This window comes from Triticum urartu, chromosome 2, assembly GCF_003073215.2.
Source record: "Triticum urartu cultivar G1812 chromosome 2, Tu2.1, whole genome shotgun sequence".
NCBI classification, from domain to species: Eukaryota; Viridiplantae; Streptophyta; class Magnoliopsida; order Poales; family Poaceae; genus Triticum; species Triticum urartu.
In genome coordinates this window covers 126,979,035-127,003,828 of record NC_053023.1, presented here as the reverse complement: position 1 = coordinate 127,003,828, position 24,794 = coordinate 126,979,035, and the positions used below count along the sequence as shown (strand labels likewise).

The 24,794-nt window shown below is 48.3% G+C and overlaps 1 protein-coding gene across 1 annotated transcript; it reads left to right on the top strand.

The window, feature by feature from the left end:
* Nucleotides 1-18,249: 18,249 nt before the first annotated feature.
* Nucleotides 18,250-20,518, top strand: LOC125536314. The gene is made up of 3 exons (XM_048699508.1): nucleotides 18,250-18,647; nucleotides 18,781-19,983; nucleotides 20,106-20,518. The coding sequence occupies exons 1-3, from the start codon at nucleotides 18,250-18,252 to the stop codon at nucleotides 20,302-20,304; spliced, it is 1,800 nt and encodes a 599-aa protein (XP_048555465.1). The 3' UTR covers nucleotides 20,305-20,518.
* The last annotated feature ends 4,276 nt before the right edge of the window (nucleotides 20,519-24,794 follow it).

The window sequence follows — 24,794 nt, the reverse complement described above, 5'->3', positions numbered from 1 at the left end:
CTTGCCAATTCCACGCCAAGCAAATCCATCAGCCTGCTCAGGGCCTCCAAACTATCCCGCTCACATGGCCGTTTGCGGTCTGGGGGCTGGACATCCTAGGCCCATTTCCTCGGGCTCTAGGGGGCTACCACTATCTCTACGTCGCCATCGACAAGTTCACCAAGTGGGCGGAAGTGGAAGTCGTCCGTACCATTCCAGCCGGCTCTGCTATCAAGTTCATCAAGGGCCTCGTGAGCCGCTTCGGGGTCCCCAACTGCATCATCATAGATAACGGTTCGTAGTTTACTAGAAACCTCTTCAAAACCTACTGTGCTAACCTTGGAACGCAGATCTGCTACGCTTCGGTGGCCCACCCCAGGAGTAACGGTCATGCCGAGCGCGCTAACGCGGAGGTCCTGAGGGGCCTCTAGACCAGGACCTTCAAGAAGAAGTTGGAGGCCAGCGGCAGGGGCTTGCACGACGAGCTCCAATCCGTGCTGTGGTCCATCCGAACCACCGCCACCAAGCCAACGGGCGAGACCCCATTCTTCCTCGTCTACGGAGCTGAAGCAGTCCTCCCTCACGAGGTCAAGCATCGCTTCGCACGAGTCCTAGCGTTCGACGAAGTGCAGTAGGACGCCATGCGGGGGATGGATCTCGTGTTGGGGGAGGCACGCCATCACGAAGCCGCATTGAGGGCAGCAAGGTACCAACAAGCGCTGCGGCGATGCCACTGCCGCAACATCCGCTCTAGGATGCTTGAGGTGGGCGACCTCGTCCTGAGGCGGGTCCTCTCCAGGGAAGGGCTGCACAAGCTCTCGCCCATGTGGGAGGGCCCGTTCAGGGTCGTCCATGTCCCCAGGCCGGGTGCAGAGCGCCTGGAGACGCAGGACGGGATACCTATCCAGAACGCGTGGAACATCCAGCACCTCCGGAAGTTCTATCCATGAAGCAAGGCCCAGAGCCTGAGAAGCAAGGCCCAGAGCCTGAGAAGCAAGGCCCAGAGCCTGAGAAGAAAGGCCCAGAGCTTGTGAAGAAGGCCCGGTGCCTGTGAAGAATCGCCGCCCGTGACACTCTCACGTAATAATGAGTGGGGATGTACACGCCCCGGAGTCTCAGGAGCGCCGGCCTCAGGCCCTGGGGCTCCCTCCTACGCCTAGTGGACAGCACTTAGCTCTGCGCTGGTGAGAAGACATGAAGACTAGATTAGGTGCTGGACACGGCTTTTCATTTGCTTTCCGTAGTTCACTCGCTTTTTCTCAATCAAAGTTTGCCTTTGGCGTTCCTTACCGATTTGATTCCCTCGCCTCTCACTGCATGTTTCCGGCTCGAATTTTCTCGTGTTCTCTCTCTCGCATGCCTCGCGAGGGGGCTAGGCAGGTGCCCTCGCGAGCATTTTTTTCTCCTTTCTGCCTTCTCGCGAGCCACCCTCGTTCGAGCCCAAAGGCTGGCGCACCTCTCCTAGTCCGTGCCCCTCGGGTACCGCGACACAAAGCGCCAGGTCAGGGCCAAGATGAACGGCAAATCTTTTAGCGCACTTCCTAACGAGTTTTTTGCAGTTCATGAGCGAATGCAGGCCACCGAGGCAAGATGAATGCGAGGAAATAAACGCTTCGCGAGGAAGAGGACGTCCTGAATATACCAGGTTAAGTTATCTTTGCGCAGAATAATGACATAGGACGAGAACAGCACGCATACTGATATAACCAAGGAACCATAGTTCGATACACGCCCCCTGGGCCCATGCTGGTTTCATTCTTGATGCAGGAAAAGAGCAAAACAAAAGTAGCGTTGCAGCGATCCACGAGGACATGCACCTAGCACTACCCCGAGCCTAGCCAGATCCTTCCTCACGCTTCATGGAGGTGCTGCGACAAGACGACCCACCACCGCCTTCAAGACGGGCGCGGCAGCGTGGCGGCTGGGCATAGTCGCCATTGCTGGAGCTGTAGCCAGAGGAAGAGCCGTCGTAGCTGGACGAGACACGATCACCGGCGAGGGCGGGCTCGCCCTCGTCCTCGCCGCGACCGTCCCCAAGGCCGAGTACCTCCTCACCGTCGTTCGCCTCGGGGCAGCACCCGGCGCGGCGACCATCTTCCCCAAACACCCTCACATAAAGGGTCGACCCACCATCGTTCCTGAAGTGGAGGGTGCACCGCCTGCCCAGGCCGCGCGCGCGGGCGTATGTCTGCCAGCCGCTAGCCAGGGCTATGTTGCCCGCAGCGGAAGTCTCGACAGCCATCTGCCTGCAGCCAGAGTCCGCTTGGACCAGAGGCCAGCAGTTCGCCGGTGAAGAAGCATGGGAGTTGGAGCCAGTTACCGGCTGGGTTCTCTGACCAGACGACACTCTGGCGACACCTCCGCCGTGTGGAAGCGCGGACGAGGAGGCCGCGTCACCATGGCACACCTCCCCTCATCACTGGACCGCCATGGCTGGGATGACCCACTCCACGTACCATGGCGCTGTCTCGATAATGGGCCACGGCGGGGGTCGCGGCATGTTTACGCGGGCGGTCGCGGCCGCGCTTGGGCGCCGGGGAGCCGGGTCCCTCGCGAGGGGCTTTCCCCTTCTCGGCGGCGGAGAACTTCCTTCGTGGTGCCATGGGTGTCACTGCAAGTGATGGAGCGAGGAGGAAGGAGCAAGCAAGGAAGAGATGGGAAACGGGGGCTCCGCCCCCCTCCCCATTTATAGCAAGGGAAGGCCAACCACCGTCTCCCACGATCGCAGGTAATGATGGTTTTCCTTGCATGTCGTGGGGACCTGACAAGTTGAGCAGTTGCCGAGACAACATAGGGAAGTAGAGACGCCCATGTCCAATCAACCGCCACACGTCAACCGAGGCCGCAGGCTTTTGGGGCCCGCGGCACTCCGTACTTGGCCCTCGGCTTCACCGCAAAGCCAAGCCCGGGCGCACCTTGGGCCCGGGGGCTACTATCGGCATCCTGGGAACAGGGGTCCCCAGACTTTCCTGCCTGCGGCCCGCGGCGTGGCTGAGCCTGCAGGCCATACGGCCCATCTTCACCAGCAAAGCATCCAAGACCCTCACGAGGGTCCAAGCCTCGGTAGGCGGACGGCACAAGACCTCCTCGGGAGTAGCCTAGCTAGGCAGGCTCACGAGGAGCGGAGATATCAAGGCGGGGCAAACCTTACGAGACCCTCGTGACGTGAGACATGACGTACGGCACCCGGCGGGCGCCAGGCAGGCGCCAGCGTGCGCAGCGTCCTTGTTTCCTCTTTGGTGCTAAGGAGGCCAGTGCAGGCGAAGAGTACCGAGGCATCAGGCAAAGGTTGCTATATTAGTGCAATGAGACCAAGACCAGGAGGACGGCAAGACGGAGGTCATCGTGGAGCCCAAGACGGCGTCACCACTAGAGCCTTTGGCAGGCGAAGACCACTTTTGTTAGGATAGCTTGTACTAGTTGTCCCCCTTTGAATTAGCCCGCCATTGTTGGCTCCCTTCCCGCTCGATATTTGGGAAGAGGACCAGGGCCAGTATAAATAGGACTAGCCACCTCCTTAGAGGGGGGACAGATCATTCAGACCACCCACACACACACAAGCTCACCGAGCTCAAGAACACCTCAACCTCAGGAGGTTGTTCTTCCTTTGTACTGCTCATCATCAGCCCTAGAGGCAATCCACCACCACACTAGAGTAGGGCATTACACCACAACGGTGGCCCGAACCAGTATAAATCTTGTGTCTTTTTGTGTTGCGAGTTCGTCGAGTTCGTCCGCGAGATATTAGCGAGCTAGGGAGTAGATTGGTGGGGAGGAAAGACTTCACGCGCACCCCAGTGTTCGAACCTTAAGGGTTTGCCGGAACCCCACATCCGACAATGCCCTGTCAAGATCGCCTGTTTTGGCCTTGTTATCCTTCTCGAGGAATTCGCACCGGATAGTGGCTTCCTTCAGCTCATGCGCCATAGTGGCCATTCTCTCCTTAGACTGGCGCTAAGCAGCCTGTCCGGCTTCTAACTCATCAGCTGCCTTCTTGGCAGCCACATTACTCATCCGGGCATGCTCCTTGGCCCGGGCAAGTTCAGCCCGAAGGGTCTCAACCGCGGTAGCACCATCTGCAGATAGGCACGTCTCAGAACACAATTCTAGCTTCGGGCTTATGTTACTATACATACTCTAACACGTACCTTGCACCTCATCGAGTCGCCTGTTAATAAGCGTGATGTCGTTACCCGCTGCATCAAGCCTATGCTCTAGACCTGCAACCTTTGTAGTGTGGGCAGTCGTCATGGAGGTAACAACCTGTGTTTCCAATCATTATATTATTACCTGAGGACATTTTTTTTGATCCCCTGATCGCCTACCTTTGGGCGCCAACCAGAGTCTCAGGGGCTACTATCTATACACAGGTGCATTTTGCGTATAGAGCACAATCGGAAATATAACACTACATACCTCAAAGCCTCTTAGCAGGCCCATGAAGGCTTCATTCAATCCACTTCTCGTGGACAGAATCCTCTCAACCACCATACCCATCAAGGTACGATGCTCCTCTGAGATTGACGAATGTCGTAACATCTCCGTCAGTGTATCCGGCGCATCCGGATTCCCGGAAGCAGATGTGACAGTACGGACTCCCTTTAAAAGGGTATGTCTAATCGACCCTAGAGTCGTCTCCGGCTATAAACCGGATAGTCCGGAACCTTTATTGTTAACCCTTGTAGGGACCGCACACTTCAGACCCTGGGCAGCCAAAGTTTCACCTTGGGGCGCTGGCTCCATTATCCCCTGATCGGGAGAGACCCTCCGGGACAACATCTCGACGTCGTCCGCCTTGTTGGGCGAGGAAGCTTGTGGAGGCGTTTCGCTTTCCATCATCTCTGGTAGAAGGTCCCCCGAGGAGGCGGATGGTTGAGGAAGGTTGTGTGCCGGACTACAAAACGCATATTCTGGATGTTACCTTTGCAAAGAAAAAAGGAACGGTGTATGTTTAAAATATCTTTGTTCACTTACAATTCGACTGGAGGCTTGTCCTCACGAAGGGATTGTGCGACAACAACACCTTCCAAGCCTGAACCACCCGACAGGGGCGCTTTGCCCCGCTTAGGAGTCCTTACCCCCAACTCTCAGAGGCGGCCCTTTTCTTACCATAGGAGGAAGGGATGTCAGCTTCTCCTTCTCTTTTGTCTTCGGGAGAGGGAGCCCTAGTCTCCCCAGACACAGTGTGTGGTTTGCCTCTGGGATGGAAGCCACCTTTGGCTCCCCTGCTCCCCTCATTCTCCTCTTCCACCGGCGCCTGGTATGGCACCGGGGCCAGCATCCTAGTTAGTACGAGACTAGCTGAGTCTTCGGGAAGAGGAGCCGAACACCTGATTTGCTCCACTTTCTTTATCCAACCCTGGAAGAAGATGGTTTTCTCAGCATCTTATTATGAGGTGCGTATCTAAGCTGTATTCGAGAGTCAAGTGCTTACCAAGGTATCCGGATGGTTGCAGTCAAGGCCAACGTCCTATGTAGTATCCGGCCACTGTTTTTGTTTCCCGAAAAATAACTTCCACATTCCTCTGTGCGTCGCACCGAAGAAGTGCTGAAGGGCTCGTGGTCCTTCTGGATTAAACTCCCACATACGGAGGGGCCGTCTTTGGCACGGGAGGACCCGGCGGACTAGCATTACTTGAATCACGTCGATGAGTTCAGTGTTCTTCTCAAGGAGACTCCGGATGCGGCTCTGTAGATTCTGCACTTCATCAGTTGATCCCCAGTCCAACCCCTTATTGACCCATGATACAAGCTGAATTGGGGGGCCAGATCAGAACGCAGGTATAGCTGCCCACTTGGTGCCACGGGGTTCAGTGATGTAAAACCACTCCCGCTGCCATAAGTCGGAAGATTCTATGAAGGATCCTTTTAGCCAGGGAGCGTTGATAAGTGTGCCCACTATAGCACCACCGCACTTTGCTCGTCCCCCATCGACTACTTTCGGCTTCACACTAAAGGTCTTAAGCCACAAGCCAAAGTGTGGGGGGATATGGAGGAAAGCCTCGCACGTGATAATGAACGCCGAGATATGAAGGAAGGAGTCCAGAGTTAGGTCGTGAAAATCTAGCCCATCATAGAACATATGCCCTCGAACAAAGGGGTGGAGGGCAAACCCTAGCCCTCAGAGGAAGTGGGAGATGGATACGACCCTCTTGCTGGATCTGGGAGTAGGAATAACCTGCCCTTGAGCAGGAAGCCTATGAGGGATTTCCGTGGTCAGGTATCTAGCCGCCCGGAGCTTCGCGATGTCCTCCTCTGTGACGGAGGAAGGCACCCACCGACCTTTAGGACTGGGCTGACCATGACTGGGGAGCTTGAAACAATTGAAACATTGGGCACTGGAGCTCGAGGTTAGAAAGGATGAGGAAAGGGTTGGCATAAAGAAGCTAGACGGGCCTTAGTCCCTTTATAAAGGTTATAAATATTCAACACCTCCTCCTTGACCTTGAAACCCACCTATTCTTAAGGAATCATGCCAACCGAACGGTTGGAATACCCACGCACGTGTTGATGAGGATCCCGCAATGAGGGGACACGATCTCTGCTTCGATAAGACATGCCAATAAAACCATGTCTCGGAACGTGGAACGACAAGTGAAAAACAAAACGATTCGATATAATAACCAGGTGGTGACGTGATATCACGTCGCAGAAAAATTGTCAGCAGATTGGACTCGCAAAATATTATTTCCTCTGCGGTGGTGTGTGGTATTTGTTTTGCAGAGCCGGACACATTCGTTGCGTCTGAAGACCGTGTTGGAGTGTTCGGAGAAGGAACCTGCCTTGCAATGCCGAAGACAATTTACGCGCCAGACACCTCGTCATTGAAGCCTGGTTCAGGGGCTACTAAGGGAGTCCTGGATTAGGGGGTCCTCGGGCGTCCGGACTATGGTACGTGGTCCGGACTGATGGACTGTGAAGATGCAAGACCGAAGCCTCTCTCCCGTGTCTAGATGGGGACTCACCTTGGTGTGGAAGGCAAGCTTGGCGTCCCAATATGAGGATTCCTTTCTTTGTAACTGTCTTTGTATAACCCTAGTCCCCTCCGTGTCTATATAAACTGGAGGGCTTAGTCCGTAGGCACAATCATACTCATAGTCATACATGCTAGACTTCTAGTGTTTTAGCCATTACGATCTCGTGGTAGATCAACTCTTGTAACCCCCATACTCATCAATATTAATCTAGCAGGACGTAGGGTTTTACCTCCATCGAGCGGGCCCAAACCTGGGTAAACATTGTGTTCCCTATCTCCTATTACCATCGACCTCAGACGCACAGTTCGGGACCCCCTACCCGAGATCCGTAGGTTTTGACACTGACAGCTACCAAGCAGCGTATTAAGGACATGAAACTGATGAAAGAGATCATCGCCGCTCGCCGCGAGAACTAGTCTCTGCGACCTGCAGCGCATAAAGAAAGTGGAGATCAGCGAGCTAGATCATTGTATGTGTCTTCCTTCTTCTTTTGCCCTTGTGTATTTCGGGCGTAGCCGCATGTGGCTTTTTTAATTATCTTCATAATTATGTAAAACAATTATTATCCACTCTTGTTGTCCTTATATATATTCATCTGTCTTGCTATAAGTCGCAGTAGATGCTATATAGGTCCGCTGGATCTTACATCAAGATCCGTGCAAAAATTTCTTTTCAGATTTTCTTTTCTCTCTCTTAAATCTCAGCGAGGGAGACATAGCCACGCCATTAAACAGACCTTGGGAGAGAGGTGGATGGCAGATGGAGGTCAAAGGGTCTCCTCCCGATAAGCACGTGCAGGGGTCTCATCGCACGCCTCCCGTACTCAAATAGCTACCCTGCACGGCGCCTCCTAGCTAACAAAAAAGGGGACGCATGGCTGCATGTAAATGGTAAATAGAATGCCCACGGTTTCAATAATACTTGTGTTTCCGATTGTAATGTGACAGCACTTGTTCCAAAATGACTTTGTTGATTGTTAATGTGTGCGCCTTCGCAAATCGGAAAGCAAAATTACCACAACATGTTGGTGCCATGTCATGACACCAAGCCAAGTTTCATGATTTTCATGCGTGTTTTGGATTTACAGGAATTAAAAAACCAAGTTTCTCAATGTTTCCTGCCGATCCACGACGCCCAGATGTTTGAATTTCATTCCCATTTCTTGCATGGGACCTAGAAATTCACCCGAGGACACACATGTGATTTTTTCAACCAACTTTGGTGAACGGGAGCATGTTCTTGTAGTTCAAATTTGAATTAGGCACATTAAATGACCAGAAACTCAATTAATGTATAAAAAAGGCCAAATGAACCGAGAATAATTCCAAAATTTAACAGGGCACTCATGTAGTTCTAGGTTGCCTCTATAAAGAAACTCAAGGGGGGCAGCATATATCGTTCCGCACTCAAAGGTGACACGTTCCCTCTCAGAACCACGAGCCTTCTTGAGAGAAGCTCTGGTTTGCAAGAAGCTTATACCAAAACTTGTTCCTATTCGGCCATTTTTTTTACCACAGCATGGTAGTACCATGACATGACACCATGCCAAGTTTCATGATTTTCAGGTGTGTTTTGGATTTACAAGAATTTTAAAACCAAGTTTCTCAATGTTCTTGGTCGAGCCATGATGCCCAGAAGTTTGAATTTCATTCCCATTTCTTGCATGGGACCTAGAAATTCACCTGAGGATACACATGTGAGTTTTCAACCAACTTTGGTGCACGGGAGCATGTGCTTGTAGTTCAAATTTGAATTATGCACATTAAATGACTAGAAACTCAACTAATGTATAAAAAAGCCAAACGATCCAGAATAATTCCAAAATTTAACAGGGCACTCATGTAGTTCTATGTTGCCTCTGTAAAGAAACTCAAGGGGGGGCAGCGTATATCGTTCCGCACTCAAAGGTGACACGTTCCCTCTCAGAACCACGAGCCTTCTTGAGAGAAGCTCTGGTTTGCAAGAAGCTTATACCAAAACTTGTTCCTATTCCGCCAATTTTTTTACCACAGCATGGTAGTACCATGACATGACACCATGCCAAGTTTCATGATTTTCAGGCGTGTTTTGGATTTACAAGAATTTTAAAACCATGTTTCTCAATGTTCTCGGTCGTGCCACGATGCCCAGATGTTTGAATTTCATTCCCATTTCTTGCATGGGACCTAGAAATTCACCCGAGGACACGCATGTGATTTTTCAACCAACTTTGGTGCATGGGAGCATGTGCTTGTAGTTCAAATTTGAATTATGCACGTTAAATGACCAGAAACTCAATTACTGTATAAAAAGGGCAAACGAACCCGGAATAATTCCAAAATTTAACAGGGCACTCATGTAGTTCTATGTTGCCTCTGTAAAGAAACTCAAGGGGGGCAGCGTATATCATTTCCCACTCAAAGGTGACACGTTCCCTCTCAGAACCACGAGCCTTCTTGAGAGAAGCTCCGGTTTGCAAGAAGCTTATACCAAAACTTGTTCCAAATCGGCCCAATTTTTTACCACATCATGTTAGTGCCATGACATGACACCATGCCAAGTTTCATGATTTCCAAGTCAGTTTTGGATTTACATGAATTTTAAAACCAAGTTTCTTGATGTTCTCGGCCGAGTCACGACGCCAAGATGTTTGAATTTGATTCCCATTTCTTGCATGGGACCTAGAAATTCACCCAAGGACACACATGTGATTTTTCAACCAACTTTGGTGCACCGGAGCATGTGCTTGTAGTTCAAATTTGGACTATGCACATTAAATGTCCAAAAACTCAATTAATGTATAAAAAGGCCAAACGAACCCAGAATAATTCCAAAATTTAATAGGGCACTCATATAGTTCTATGTCGCCTCTGTAAACAAAATTAGGGGGGAGGTAGCGTATATCGTTTCGCACACAAAGGTGACACGTTCCCTCTCGGAACCACGATGCTTGTTGAGAGAATCTCCGGTTTTGCAAGAAGCTTATACCAAAACTTGTCCCAATTCAGCCAAAAAATATACATATGAAAACAGCATTTAGATTATCCCAAACATCTCGCTACCTAGACCAATGTACTCTGATTTGAATTCAACATAAAATGGATACAAATGTTTGAATTGGAGATCGTATGGTACATGTAGTTCATAGTGAAATATGATTACTGCTATATGCATGTTTTTTGTTATCAAGATAATATTTAAATTATTGTATAACTTGACAACAATCATATCCAAAGAAGGAAAATTGATTCAAATTTAGTTCATATGGTAGACGAAAATATATATGTTCATCGGGTGGAGTAAAATGTTCATATATGATGGAGGATCAAAATGTAGGACTACATCCATTATAAACCACAAGGTCACCTAACGATATATTCGAATTCAACATAATGTGGATTCAAAAATTGAAATTCGAGATACTGGCATTTGTAATCATATAAAAAGGGACATGACTCTTTCTTTTGGTGGGAATTGATTTTTTTTTGTTGTAGTTGAGGGAAGTGCGAATCGATTTGGTACTGTACAGGGTAATCTTGTTCTCCCGATTTTTTTTACATTTTTCTTGTAGTTTTTTCAATGAAATCTATAGCAATATAGTAAAAGGAGACATGACTCTCGGGTGTCTTGTATGAATTGTTTTTTTGTACATGTTAAGTTTGTTCTGCCGAACAAGGAATCCGCGCCTTGTTATCAGAAAATTTTCAAGCTTGAATATCTTTTGTCTCATCTGCTTTGAAACCCCCGCCACTTCAACCCGCTCCGCGCCTTGTTATCCCAAAATTTCGACCCGCGCGAAAACTCCCTCCTCATCCAAAATTGGTCCCGCAGCCCAGACACACGAAATCCCCCTTCTACCCCTCAGCCAGAAATGCCGGCTCAACGTCGCGGTGTCAAAACCGGTGGGGGTACGCTGGTAACTTACCCTACATTTAGGACAAGTGCGTACCTAAGCCATGGCTCCCCCTACCATCCCCTTCATCCCCCCCATTCATACACCGAGGCCGCCAAAACCCGTGAAACCCCACGCTCCTCTGTCGGCCTCCCGACCACCGCCCAGCCGGAGACTCTTCTCCGACGACGTCATCCACCGCAACATCTTGCCGTCTCTCATCGACCGCACCGGATGAGGATCCGTCGTCAATCTCGTCGTCCCGCCGGATCAACCGCCCTGTCCTCCACCTCCAAGGAGCTGCCCTGACGTTCGCCTCGTCTATCGCGCCACCTCCATCCCCACATCACCGTCTTGAACTGCCCCACCGGAACCGCATCACCCTCACCAATTCATCGGATGAAGCCGAGGCCCACTCGGTGCCACCAAGGAGGTTCTGCACTCACCGCTGCATTTTATTTTTTATTCGATCTCACGGGGCTGCCGGTGCTTGATACCGAGTAGCCATGGCGGGTCTCCATCGATGGCGCCATCACCGGCTACTTCATCCATGACGTCTCTCCCCCATTTCATTGATTACTCGGCGGCGACTTCCACACCGGCACTAGCTGCAGCTGCTCCGGTTCTCGCTCGCGCTGCTGCTGCTCCGGCTCTCGCTCGCGCTGTGGCTCTTTTCTTGCCGTCGGTCGCGCTGCTGCACTACTCTTGCTTTTGTTCGTGCTGCTGCTCTTCTCTGCTATTGCTGTCAGTCACCGCTGTTGCTCTGCTCTTGCTCTCGTTCGTGCTGCTGCTCTGCTCTTGCTCTCGCTCGCTCGCGCTGCTGCTGCTGCACGACCTCCGGCAGCTACAGGAGTTGCTGCTTTAGCACTCGCTCGTGGTGCTGCTGCATGACTTGCTCTCTACTAGTGCATTCCCTGCTAGAGCGTTTGCTGATTTAGATCACTGCTTCTCTGCTACTAGTGCTCGAACGCCCTAAACATCTATTGCAATGCTCTGCTACTAGTTCAATCAGTTTCGACAGTAAAATTCAGTTTCGACTGTAAAGTTCAGTTTCTTCAGTTAAGTTCAGAGTGAACAGAATTTACAGCATCTGTCGGAGCGACCGTGGCGCAGCTGATGCGTTTTACATCTAGCACTTTTTGGTGATGTATTTTACATCATCTATTGCAAATGATATTAGAGTCCCACTTCAGATTAATGTTGTCTGTCTTGTCCTGCTTTAGCCTCGCCGCCGTACACCTCATCGGAGCTGCTCCAACGACGGAACCGTCCATCACAGCGGAGCAGTACCCTCGGCGCCGTTTCCAAAGGCCTCAGATCTTCTTCCCCGCCTCCAACAGTCACACCAGCATCACCATCCTCCACGTCCAACCCAATGATGCTGAGGTCGACAAGGCTATGCCAAAGAGGTTGTACACTTGTTGCATCACTTTATTACTCTGCATTCATGTTGATCCCTCGGGGATCCTTTGCTATGGAACTACTATTCGTGCATTTGGTTAGAAGGAGTGGAGCAAAGCAAAACTGGAGGATTTTTTTTCCTTTGGTGTCTCTTTCAAAGAAAAAACGTAGAAAATTTAATATCCACTTGGACATCCTTTTCAAATTAATATGCATGAAGAACAGGACTAATTGCATTACTGGCATAATAAGATTCTTATTTTTTCATTTTCACGTGGTTTGACTTTAATTTTACCATGTTTCTCCATTCCTGTGTTCTTCCAATTCATGTGAACCAAACACACAGGTTGACAGAAATCCTATGTTTCCAAATGCTTTGTTTTGCTCGTGCATTCACTACTGCAGGATGCTGCTAACGCGACACTACGATCAGAGACTCTTCGATGAAACTGTGTGCGATGCTATAATTGCAAACAATGGTGTAAAAACCGTCAGAAAGGTGCAAAACATTTGCGATGGAGGATGCATCAAACACGGTTCAGATTTAAGTTGCATGTGTGATGCAGGGCATATGATTCAGTCCACTTAACTGTTTGCGATGAGGAGGAACAAAAGAAATGGGCAGCTAGATGAAGGTGTGTGCGATATACAGCATACGGTTCACTCGGATGAACTGTTTGTGATTAGGCATAACAAAAGAAACGGTCAGCCAGATTCAAGGTGTGTGCGATATACGGCATGCGGTTCACACTGATGAACTGTTTGTGTTGAGACAAGAGAACAGAAACGGTTCAAACTGAAATCATGTCTTGCATAAGCTGATTATAAGATAATTTTGAAGGGTTCTGTGTAATAAACAATTTAAAGCAGCACATGCATGTCGGAGGACCATATACTGACGAATACAATACATAACACTGTACTCTGAAAGTCAATGTCGTCGTACTCACTTATTTCCTCTTACAGCAAATACATAGTGACGAATTAATGCAGGCGATCTTTACTTTAATCCATATGTTGTGTTATTAACTACATGAACATGAGAAACCAAGACTCAGATATTTTGTTTGTCCCATTGCAAACCTAGTTAGATCTCTTCTTTGCAATAATCAAAAGAGAATACATGCATCCAAAGAAAGCACATACATACCTCCAGTTAAGACCATCTAAACCATTTGGGCACAAATATGCATAGCCATTGATCAGCTATACATGCCTGATGCAGCCGCATGGCTTTGTTTCTCGTGTTCTCCTCCACCTGACCGTCGTCGCCACTCCCCACCATTGCATGTGCCAAGTTCGTCCTCGTCACACACCCTTGCAGTATGTTCGCTGACATAGGAATAGTGATCTTCACGCCGTCCCTTACCCACACGTCGGACCCCTACTAAACCCATCCCCGGTGCGCCCTTGCCACCAAGTGCCTTTCAGCGACACAGAGAGTGACTACGTCATCGCAGGTGATTAATCAAGATTAAACTGTAAATTATGTCGATGTTCATTGATCAAACCTTACCATCAGTCCTGCAATTGCAATCCACGTACAGTACAGATCCTACACCGCACACAATTTCCCACACAACCACAAAATGGAGTCCAAAAATATGGTCAAACTAGACCAACGATTCTCACCAAGATGCGCACAGGCTTGATTCAGACCGCATCAGCTCATGCATCAACGAGGCACTGCTCCATCTCCTATAGACATCACATTATGAGATGCTAAGAGTTAGTGAGAGTTTGGGGTATCACGTCACTCATGTGCTCCACCTACTTGCTCCTCAGAAAAAACATTGTACACACAGATTGGAAGAACCAAATCAATTTTGGTACTGATTTGTCCACGTTCAAAGGACTATTGTCACCAGATCATAACTTTCTTGCTTCACACATAAGGCTGCACTACAGAATCTGCAAAGTAACTGAATCAGTTGGGCATTTATTTATGCTAATTAACTCGCAAGATGGATGGATGCAGCTACTCACGTACCTGATCCTGGTGGCCGGCAGCTTCCGCAGAGCTGCTCTACCTGACGTACAATGGTGACAAATAGATGACATGAATTTAATTTGTGTTTTGAGGTGCCATGTGACATGAACGGCGGAGGGGTCATGGCCGTACCTGTCGTCGATGACGAAGCGGGGGTTGGGGCCAACGGAGCCCAAGAAGTCGCCGAAGAAGGCCACCGCTAGGTCTTGCCCTATCATGGACCGCGTCGCCTGGGAAGCCGGGAACACCAGGTCCTCTTACACGCACACCTCGCTAGGTCCCCTTCACCATGTCCACACTCCACAGGTGATGTTCTAAATCGAGTACCGAGGAAGATGGGGATGGGAGTGGAAGAAGGCCGGCGTGCAGATTCATCACCTCCTTGTCGACCTTGACCACTCGTGACAGCAGTGGAGGAGAACCCTGAGGTTTGGTTAGGCCTCACCAGCGAAGGCAGGTCGAGGGGAGGGGCGGCAGCGAGTGGGCGAAGACGGTGGGCGGCGGAGGTGGGAACCCTAGAAAAAATATGGTCGAGCGACAGGAGGACGAGATCGAGGGATGGAGAGAGGGAGCCTCGTTCACCCGATATTTTTTCGTGCGGGGTGGTCTCGTTTCCCTGGTTCGTCTGATCTTTTTTCGTGCGAGGGGGCGTCGCTACATGGTCGTGGTTCATTTTTTCCCATGAGTGGGCCTCATTGCGTGGTTGTAGATGGGATCGTCCGTTTTCTCTTCGTGATGGCACCAACGCCGGCAGTCTCAGAGGTCAGCGTAGGAGCACAAATATGTTATTTGTTCATTTCCTTAAAATCAGTTCATTGTTCCCGGAAAATCTATTGTTTGTTTCCTAAAAAAAATTCACTAATAAGAGAAATCGATTGATTTGAATAAGTTAGGAAAGTTAGATTAAAATCTATTATTTGTTTTCTGAAAATCTGTTATTTGTTTTCTAAAACAAATTGCACCAATAAAAGGGGTCGATTGATTTGCATAACTTAAGAAAGTTAGATCCGTGATTTGTTATACGTTAGGAAAGTTTTGGTTGTAATAAAAAATGGAGAGAAATATAAACCGATGAACCAGGATGGGAGGGGGTGGTGAAAACAGTTGAAAATGGTGGGACAAAAATAAACCATACTATTTAACCAACTTAAACATTAGGATTTAGGAGTAGAGATAATAACCGTGTTGGAGTACTCCAAGAGTTACGCCTTTTCGCTTTATAGTTTTTCTTTGAATTCTTTATTCACCTTATTATAGTGACCAAATATTTGCTCCCGCTCTGTTTTGGCCTCCCTAACACACGAAAAATATGCACAATGAGTCAATCACGTTGGATTCTACATGAAAAATATACACAAACGTTTGCTCTCACTCGCAAAAAGAAAAAAAATCACATTGGATTCTACATGATCCTATAGTCTTTAAGAAGGAAAAGAAAAGGTGATTTTTTTTCAATTGCGGAAAGCGGGTACCAAATGCTAGTTGGCCGAATATTTTTGGTTTAAAACAGTGATAAACTCCTAAATTTGTATTTTTGTTACTATGAAAAAGAGGACAGACTTCTTTTCAGAACAGCAAACACATTGCAAAATACGATGTCCTCCACTTTTTTAGTTGCTCTGTGTGGACGATGTGGACGTGAAGCGGCATCACATCGTGCAAACCCACTTTAGTTTAGAGTGCAAAAAGTACACTCAGCCGGTCAGGCGACGCTGAGAAATATCACAATTGTCTTTCCCTATTTCCCACAAATTTGGCTCCCCTCACTTCCTGTTCGGTTTGCCGTGCATGCTTGCCTCATTTGCATACTCAGCCACAGTTTCCTCGTGCTGCCGGTCAAGAGGGTTTGGGGGTGGACCTAACATTTCGTCCGGCTGATCTCCACATCAGAGTTGTCAGAACATCTACACCAGGCGCCCCAAACCCGCCTGAAACATCCGGATGGACGGCACGGTCACCGACCGGTCACAAAAATGCGACTCAGACGGGCTTCTTTAACGGGCCTCAAATGTCCGGACTGATTGGCACCCTTCATGTCCAACTCAAATATGAGAAGGATATGGGAACGCTCGGGCACGTCCGTCATGTCGGACCCGACAGCCCTACCCTACCACAATTTGCACCAAAATCATCAAAACCTTCCTCCTCCTCCCTCCTCCCTCCTACCTTTCCCACATCCGAGCCCTCGCCGTCCGCCACCCTTGCTCCCCATCATCATCGCCGGTCCGGATCCGCTGCCCTGCTAGATGTCGTCCAGCCCATCCCTGACCGCCGCAACAGAGGGTGCGTCCGCCTCGTTCATCGGTGTCCCATCCTCGGCTTCGTCGTGCAAGCCAAGGAACATCGCTCAGAGGAATCGATGACGCCGACAGCGAGAGAGGGAAGCAGCAGCGTTGCGGGGAGCGGATGCGGACATGGACGAGCAGCTATCCCGCACGCCGCGCCCGAAACTTGTGGTCGATCTCAAGGCCGGCAAGAAGAGGAATGATGACTCAATCTCCCACCAATCAATTGGGTTGCACGATGAAGAGGAGGATATTATCATCGAGAATGGGAGATCCACCGTGCCAAAGAATAACCGGCAAGTCATGGGAAACAAGTGGGAGAAGGCAAAGGCCACCTTCACATGGACGGGCATTTTTTCAGCGAGGGAGAACAAGAAAGAAGAGAGGTATAAGCTCATGTTGGATGCGCAAAAGGAGAAGATGAATTGGGACCGAAAGAGGACGGAGAAGAAGTTGGAAATTGAGAGGGAGAAGATCGAATTGGAGAAGTAAGAGGCGACGATTAAATGGGAGCTCGAGAAGACCAAAACATTTGGAGAGATTGAGCTTGAGAAGGAGAGGTTGCAACTCACACGAGATGCGGAGGATGCAAAGACCATGTTGACGGACAAAACCTTCTTGGATGACCATGCAAAGAAGTGGGTTGCGAAGTAGAAGAAGGAGATCAATGACCGTAGGAAGTACAAGGCGGCGAGGGCGACTGATGACAGCAGTAGAGCATGCGGCCCGGATGCAAGGGAGCAGGACGCAAGGATGACCTCGAAGCAGGCGGTATAGATGGCATCTGGCGAGTGATCCGGCCAGCAAGCAAGGCATCCGGCACGCTCATAAATTGATTTCATTTTGGCATGTCTGGATTGTTAAACTATGCTTTGTTTTAAACTATTGAATTCAGACAATCTGTATCGTATGATCGATGTGCATGGATTACATGGATTTAAGACTTCACATTTGAGGCATGTGGATGTGCGGCAACCCATATGAGGAGCTGCCCGACCCTGTCTACGGACGCGCCCGCGAGCGTATAGGGGACCGGATCCGCCAATCCGCCCCACCTTTGATGGCTTTGGGCTGTGGTCTGTGGAGGTGCGAAGGATCTTGCCCTCCTCCCAGGAGGGACCCTGTTCTTGTTTCTGTTAGTTTCAATATCTTGGTTGGGGTTGTGTGGTGGTTGGTGATGTCCCTCGGTAGAAATAATGTCTCCCATGTGCTATCTCCATCCTGATGATGCGAATAGCATCGTCAAAGGATGTGTCGAGGCGTGTCTTCGTCGGATCTTGTGAGATTCGGTCGGTGTTGGTCTTTGATGGATCTATCTGAATCCAGTTTTTGTTCGTCTTTGTTCATGTGGTTACAGGTTTGATCTTTCCGATCTATAACTCTCTTCATCGAAGATGGTTGCTCCTCTGGTACGTTGGTCCTTTGAGGCATTAGCACGATAACTTCCCGACCATCTGCTACAAGAAGGTTTGCCCGACTCCAGGACGATGACGGTGGCGCGCCTTCGACTTGCTCTAGTGGTTGTAGTCATCGCTAAGTGGTCCATGAATCTGGTTGTAATTTTTATTACCTCTAGTGTTCTCTGTAGTGCCGTGATTGATGTGTAGATTAAAAATTTCTATAAAAAAATGCCTGTTTGTATATAGTTCATTTAATAATCCGCCCCCAAATTTGGTTCCCCTCATTTTCTGTCCGATTTGTCGTGCATGCTTGCCTAATTCCATCCCACTCTTCCACAGTTCCCTGATGCTGCCGGTCAAGAGGGTTTGGGGGTGTGGACCTAACATTTCGTCCGGCCGATCTCCACGTCAAAGTCGTCGCTTCCGTTCCGTTCTTCTTCCACTCCACTCCACATCACTGATCGAGATCGTACTCAATGCTCTAGTACTAGTAAACTCCACGAGCACGCTGCCACACGCAAGAATCGAAGCTCTTCTCCTCTCCTCGATGCCAATGCCAGGGTCTTCCTCCGTGAGACTCGCCCACCTCCTGGTGTCCGCCTTGTGCTGCGCCATCCTCCTCTGCGCCGACGCGTCGGTGCACGACTATACCGCCGAGCGGTTCGCCGGCCTTGGCAACGCCTTCGTCCTCAATGGCGGCAGCGAGGGTGTCTACGCCTCCCCCGCCGCGGACTCCTTCATCCGGTATGTATGAACTTCTGATTTCTGAGCCCCGGCGGCCACAAATTGTTGCTTGTCTCGGTTGATTTCGTCATCGACATAGTTTTTGTCTGTTTTCTTGTTTGGGGAGTGACGCGCGTGGCGTTTGTCGGTGCAGATTCGAGAAGGTCGCGTTTAAGAGGACGCCGGAGTCCGCTGCCGCGGCCGGGAAGGACGGCAACCTCACGGCCACAATCACGGCGGTCATCTTCGAGGCCGCGGACCGCGGCGCGGTCGGGGGCTCTGACGTCGTCGCCGCCGGCGCTCGCGCGCTCTGCTGCACGCCGGACATGGCGAAGCGGGGCGCGTGCACCGAGGGGTCGCTAGTTTACCGCGCGCCCAACAGCACTGCCGCCGCGGGCTGGCCCAGGGTGCTCGCCGCCTCCTTTTTGCCGGGTGCCCTCGAGGCCATCTTCCCTGACGAGACCGTCGCCGTTGCGCGGACCGGCATGTACAGCCTGCGCTTCGTGCACTGCGACGCGTCCCTCGACGTGGCCGCGGAGGGCAAGACCATATGGAAGAACAGCCGCGGCTACGGCTACCTTCCCGGCCGGATGGCCCCGCTCCTGGCCTTCTACGGAGTCATGTCGCTGGCGTTCGTCGCCCTCGCCGCGTTCTGGTTCCTGCGGTACGCCCGGTTCTGGCGGGAGGTGGTGCCGCTCCAGAATTTCGTGACGGTAGTCATCGCGCTCGGGATGGTGGAGGTGACCACGTGGTACTTGGACCTCGCCGAGTTCAGCGAGTCCGGAGTCCGGCCGGCGGGGACGACCTTCTGGGCGGCCACGTCCGGGGCGGTGCGCCGCACGGTGTCGCGCGTGCTGGTGCTCCTCGTCGCCAAGGGGTACGGCGTGGTGCGGCCCACTCTGGGAGGAGGCGCCAGCGCCGGCGCCAGGGTGGCCGGGCTCGGCGCGGTGTTCTTGGCGGCGTCCGAGGCCCTCGAGGTCAGCGAGCACGTCGGGGCCGTGAGCGACCACGACCACTCGCCGACGAGGAGGCTCTTCCTGGTGCTCACCGTGGCTGCCCTCGACGCGGTGTTCATCTGCTGGATATTCAGCGCGCTGTCGCGGACCATCAGCAAGCTCAAGGCGAGACGGATGACGGCGAAGGTGGAGACGTACCGGAGGCTGGCAACCTCGCTGACGATCGCCGTGGCGGTGTCCCTGGGCTGGATCGCGTTCGAGGTCCACTTCAAGTCGACGGACGGGTACCAGAGCGAGCGGTGGCGCGTGGCGTGGGTGATCCCGGCGGTGTGGCAGCTCATCTCCTTCGCGCTCCTCTGCGCCGTCTGCCTCGTGTGGGCGCCATCCCACGATTCAGCGAGGTAAACGCTCCCATTCCTCCCCCATGGCCTGCTCATGGCTCCAGCTCATTAGCTGACCGAGATTCGAGATACACGGAGAAACTAGCTACTTACGATCTTTTATTTATGTGTGTTTTGGGCAGGCTCGCGTGCTCGGACGAGGCCGGCGACGACGACGACGGCGACGACGTGGAGGACGGCGCGCGGCCGCTGATGCTCAGGACTGGGCCGCTCTCGTACGTGGAGAACTGGGCGTGCTACGTGACGCAGGACGCCAAGATCATCCTCAGGACAGACTCCGGCGTGTATGCCAAGGCCGGCGAAGAGGACAAGCGAGTCTAATTAAGCTCCTCGGTCGCGATCTCGTGTGCCGTATGACTCACGTCACTAAGAACGTACATGCAGAGCACAGGGGATAGTGTATAACACGCTAATGTAGAGACTTATACCCTGCCGTTGGTTTTTGTTAGGTCATGTACAATGATTGATAAAATAGTTTTATTTTAAGTTTTGCATTTAATCTAAAGATGGTAAAAAAAAAGTTTACAATGGGTCATCTTTTAGTCTTATTTTCAATAACTAGCAACTCCTAAAAATATGGTAAGACATATTGTGCTAAGAGATCATCTCTTGTCTTATCTTAAATAAGAGAAGACAGGCCTTTTCTTATGAGTTCTCTCTCCCCCACCTCATCATTTATCCTACGTGGCACTTCTAAGTTGTATCTTAAAAATGCCACGTGAGATAAATGATGAGGTGGAGAAAAGAGAAATCATAAGATAAGACTTGTCTTCTCTTATTTAAGAGAAGACAAGAGATGATCTCTTAACATAATATGGTTTACCATGTTTTTAGGAATAACTAGTCATTAGAGATGAGGTTAAGAGATGACCCATCGTAAACATGTTTTTTTGTCATCTCTAAATTACATGCAAGACTTAAGATAAGACTATCTTATCAACCATTGTACATGCCCGTACGCTACGAAGTTCAGTTAGCATAGCAAAGACGGAAGTACCTTTCTACACCCAGGAGCAAATGCTCCTGGTATGAATAGTAAAATAGAAAAAAATTTAAAAAATTCTGAAATTTTTTTGTGACATACTTTTACAAATGTTTGTTTTGCACGCAAAATTTCATTGGGAAATCACATTGGTGGAAGATGTGTCAAAAAAAATCAGAGCTCCAAAATGCTTGTGTAAGTAACATTTTCAGAGCATCAATTTTGTTTTTTTACCACGCCTTCCACCAATGTGATTTTGCAATGAAATTTTGCAGTCACAACAAACATTTGTGAAAGTATGGCACACAAAATTTTCAGAATTTTTTGAAATTATTTTTGAATTTATTTAATTTTACTGTTCACACCAGGAGCATTTGCTCCTGGGTGTAGAAACTCCACGTCCTAGCAAAGAACTACTCTCTGTCCCATAGGCAAAGACTTTTTTGACACTAGTGTGGGACGGAGGGTGGCAAAGAAAGCAGTTTAAAAAGCATGGCAAAGAAAGAACATAATGAGCTCACAGTTGTAGTTTTTATAAATTTGTCGCGATTCTATGTGTACTGGTCGAGTGGGAATATTTTTCATGATAATGCGTGTCTCATTTACAATACATCTTAAAAATCATAGTACAAGCCACATTGACGTTGCCCTGACAAAACTAAAAAGACAACAAACTTCAAGCTTTGCATAAAGAAACACCAATCAATAGGAAAATTACAATCAAAGCCGAAGAATCCCCCGAGCTTGACACCCACACCTCTCACCTGCCGCCGACATCACCATACCAGCCACCAAAGGGGAAATGACGGATCACCTCCTCACCCGACGTCTGAAAGATCATGGATGTCGCATAGTGGGGGGGTGAATAGGCGCTTTAAAATAATTACGGTTTAGGCTTGAATACACGCGGAATAAAACTAGCGTTTAATTTGTCAATCACAAAACCTAAATCAACTAGGTTCATCTATGTGCACCAACAACATATGCTAAGAAAGATAAACAACTAAGTGATAGCAAGATATATAATATTAAATACTATGGCTACCATGATCATGCTGAAACATTGATCCATTCATGAAACACACTCGAATATTAACTACATCCAATACTTAAGCACGATCATATTGCCTCCTAGCTGGTGCTTTTATAAGAGAAGATGGAGACTCAAAATAAAAATTGCATAAAGTAAAAGATAGGCCCTTCACAGTGGGAAGTAGGGATTTGTAGAGGTGCCAGAGCTCAAAGCGAAAATTTTGAGATAAAAACATTTTGGGAGGTGTATCCATCCCACCAACAAAAACGACTTAGAGTTCCCAATACTTTCCATGCATAGATATATCATAGGCGGTTCCCAAACAGAAAATAAAGTTCATTCCTTTTTCCACCATAACTTTCACTTTCCATGGCTAACTGTATCGACGGATGCCCTCCATACCAACACTTCCCAAGGAATTTATTATTTGATAACATAAAGTAAATTCATTTGTTTTTGCATTTCAGGATTGGGCATCCCTAATACCTTTGCCTTACTCTCATGCAATGACAAGTGAATAAACACTCATCTTGAGAATAACACATCTAGCATGGAAACTATTAGCCACCCCTCACCGCTCCGCAAGCGAAACAAACACACAGAAGAGATGTTTATTTTGAAAATTAGAGATGGCACATGCAAATTTGCTTAGAACGGCAAAATAATACCGCATATAGGTAGATATAGTGGACTCATGCGGCAAAACTAGTTTAAAGGATTTTGGATGCACAAGTAGTGATCATACTTAGTGCAAAATGAAGGCTAGCAAAAGATTGGGAAGCGACCAACGAAGAAACGAATAATCTCATAAGCAAGCATTAAGCATAATTAACACTGAATAATGCACCACAAGTAGGATATAATTTTCATTGCATGATTATTGACTTTCGTGCATGCATAGGGAATCACAAACCTTAACACCAATATTCTTACTAAAGCATAATTTCTCATCAAGATGACTCACATATCACATCATCATATCTCAAAACTATTACTAAGAATCAAGCTTATTTTGTCCAATGATCTTCGTGACATTTTTTCCTTTTCCTTATCCTTCTTGGATATTTACCATTTTGGGACTAATTTTCATGTGTTGCTTTTCATAAGCTCAACAAATATAAGTGAAGATCACGAGCATAACAAATTTTCTTTCTCTCAAAATAATTTAAGTGAAGCAAGAGAGAATTTCTTCAAAATTTTACTAACTCTCAAATAAATCTAAGTGAAGCAAGAGAGCATTTCTTCAAAAATAACAAAGCACACCGTGCTCAAAAAGATATAAGTGAAGCACTAGAGCAAGCCCTAGCTCATAAAAGATTTAAGTGAAGCATAGAGAGCAATTCTAACAAGTCATGACATAATTTTGACTCTCTCAAATAGATGTGTCCAGCAAGGATTGATGACTTAAAACACAAAATAAAACAAGTAAAGACACATATCATACAAGATGCCCCAAGCAAAACACATATCATGTGACGAATAAAAATATAGTCTCGAGTAAAATACCGATAGTTGTTGGAAGAAAGCGAGGATGCCACTCGGGGGCATCCCCAAGCTTAGTTGGTTTCTCATTCTTGGATAATAGCTTGGGATGCCGGGGCATCCCCAAGCTTAGGCTCTTACATCCTTCCTTCATCCATCGTAAGATAACCCAAAACTTGAAAACTTCAATCACACAAAACTAACAAAGCCTTCGTGAGATTCGTTAGTATAAGAATAATAAATCACTACTATAAGTGCTCTATCAAACCAATTAATATTTTGTTTTTGTATTATATCTACCGTATTCCAACTTTTCTATGGAAAAAAATCATCAAAAAAAAACCATAGAGCCATCAAAATAAGCACACAACACAAAGAAAACAGAATATGTCAAAACAGAACAGTCTGTAGCAATCTGACTATTTGGAATACTTCTTTAACTCAAAAAACTCTGAAAAAATAGGATGACCTGAGAAATTTGTATATTGATCTACTGCAAGTGGAATAGGTATTTTATCGCTCTCTGGTAAAAAAAATGAAAATTAATTTCGTGAGCGTAAAAGTTTTTGTTTTTTTAGTAAGATCAAACAACTATTGCCCAAGAAGATCCTAAAGGCTTTACTTGGCACAAACACTAATTAAAACGTAAAAAATACAATCATAACAGTACCATGATAACCCACAAGTATACAGGATCGCAACAGTTTTTGAGGGTAGAGTATTCAACCCAAATTTATTGATTCGACACAAGGGGAGCCAAAGAATATTCTCAAGTATTAGAAGCTGAGTTGTCAATTCAACCACACCTGGAAACTTAGTATCTGCAGCAAAGTATTTAGTAGCAAAGTAATATGATAGTAGTGGTAACGGTAGCAAAAGGTAACAGTAGTAAAAGTAATGTTTTTGGGATTTTGTAGTGATGATAGCAATAGCAACGGAAAAGTAAATACGTGAAGAACAATATATGGAAAGCTCGTAGGCAATGGATCGGTGATGGAGAATTATGCTGGATGCGGTTCATCATGTAATAGTCATAACCTAGGGTGACACAGAACTAGCTCCAGTTCATCAATGTAATGTAGGCATGTATTTCGAATATAGTCATACGTGCTTATGGAAAAGAACTTGCATGACATCTTTTGTCCTACCCTCCCGTGGCAGCGGGGTCCTTACGGAAACTAAGGGATATTAAGGCCTCCTTTTAATAGAGTACCGGAACAAAGCATTAACACATAGCGAATACATGAACTCCTCAAACTACGGTCATCACCGGTAAGTATCCCGATTATTGTCACTTCGGAGTTAACGGATCAT

Bases quoted from the DNA above. Each gene is read 5' to 3' on its own strand.
- LOC125536314 (XM_048699508.1), top strand. From the start codon at position 18,250: ATGCTGCCGGTCAAGAGGGTTTGGGGGTGTGGACCTAACATTTCGTCC. The intron at 18,648-18,780 runs GTATGTATGAAC...TTGTCGGTGCAG, and splicing joins GCCGCGGACTCCTTCATCCG to ATTCGAGAAGGTCGCGTTTA. The intron at 19,984-20,105 runs GTAAACGCTCCC...TGTTTTGGGCAG, and splicing joins CCATCCCACGATTCAGCGAG to GCTCGCGTGCTCGGACGAGG.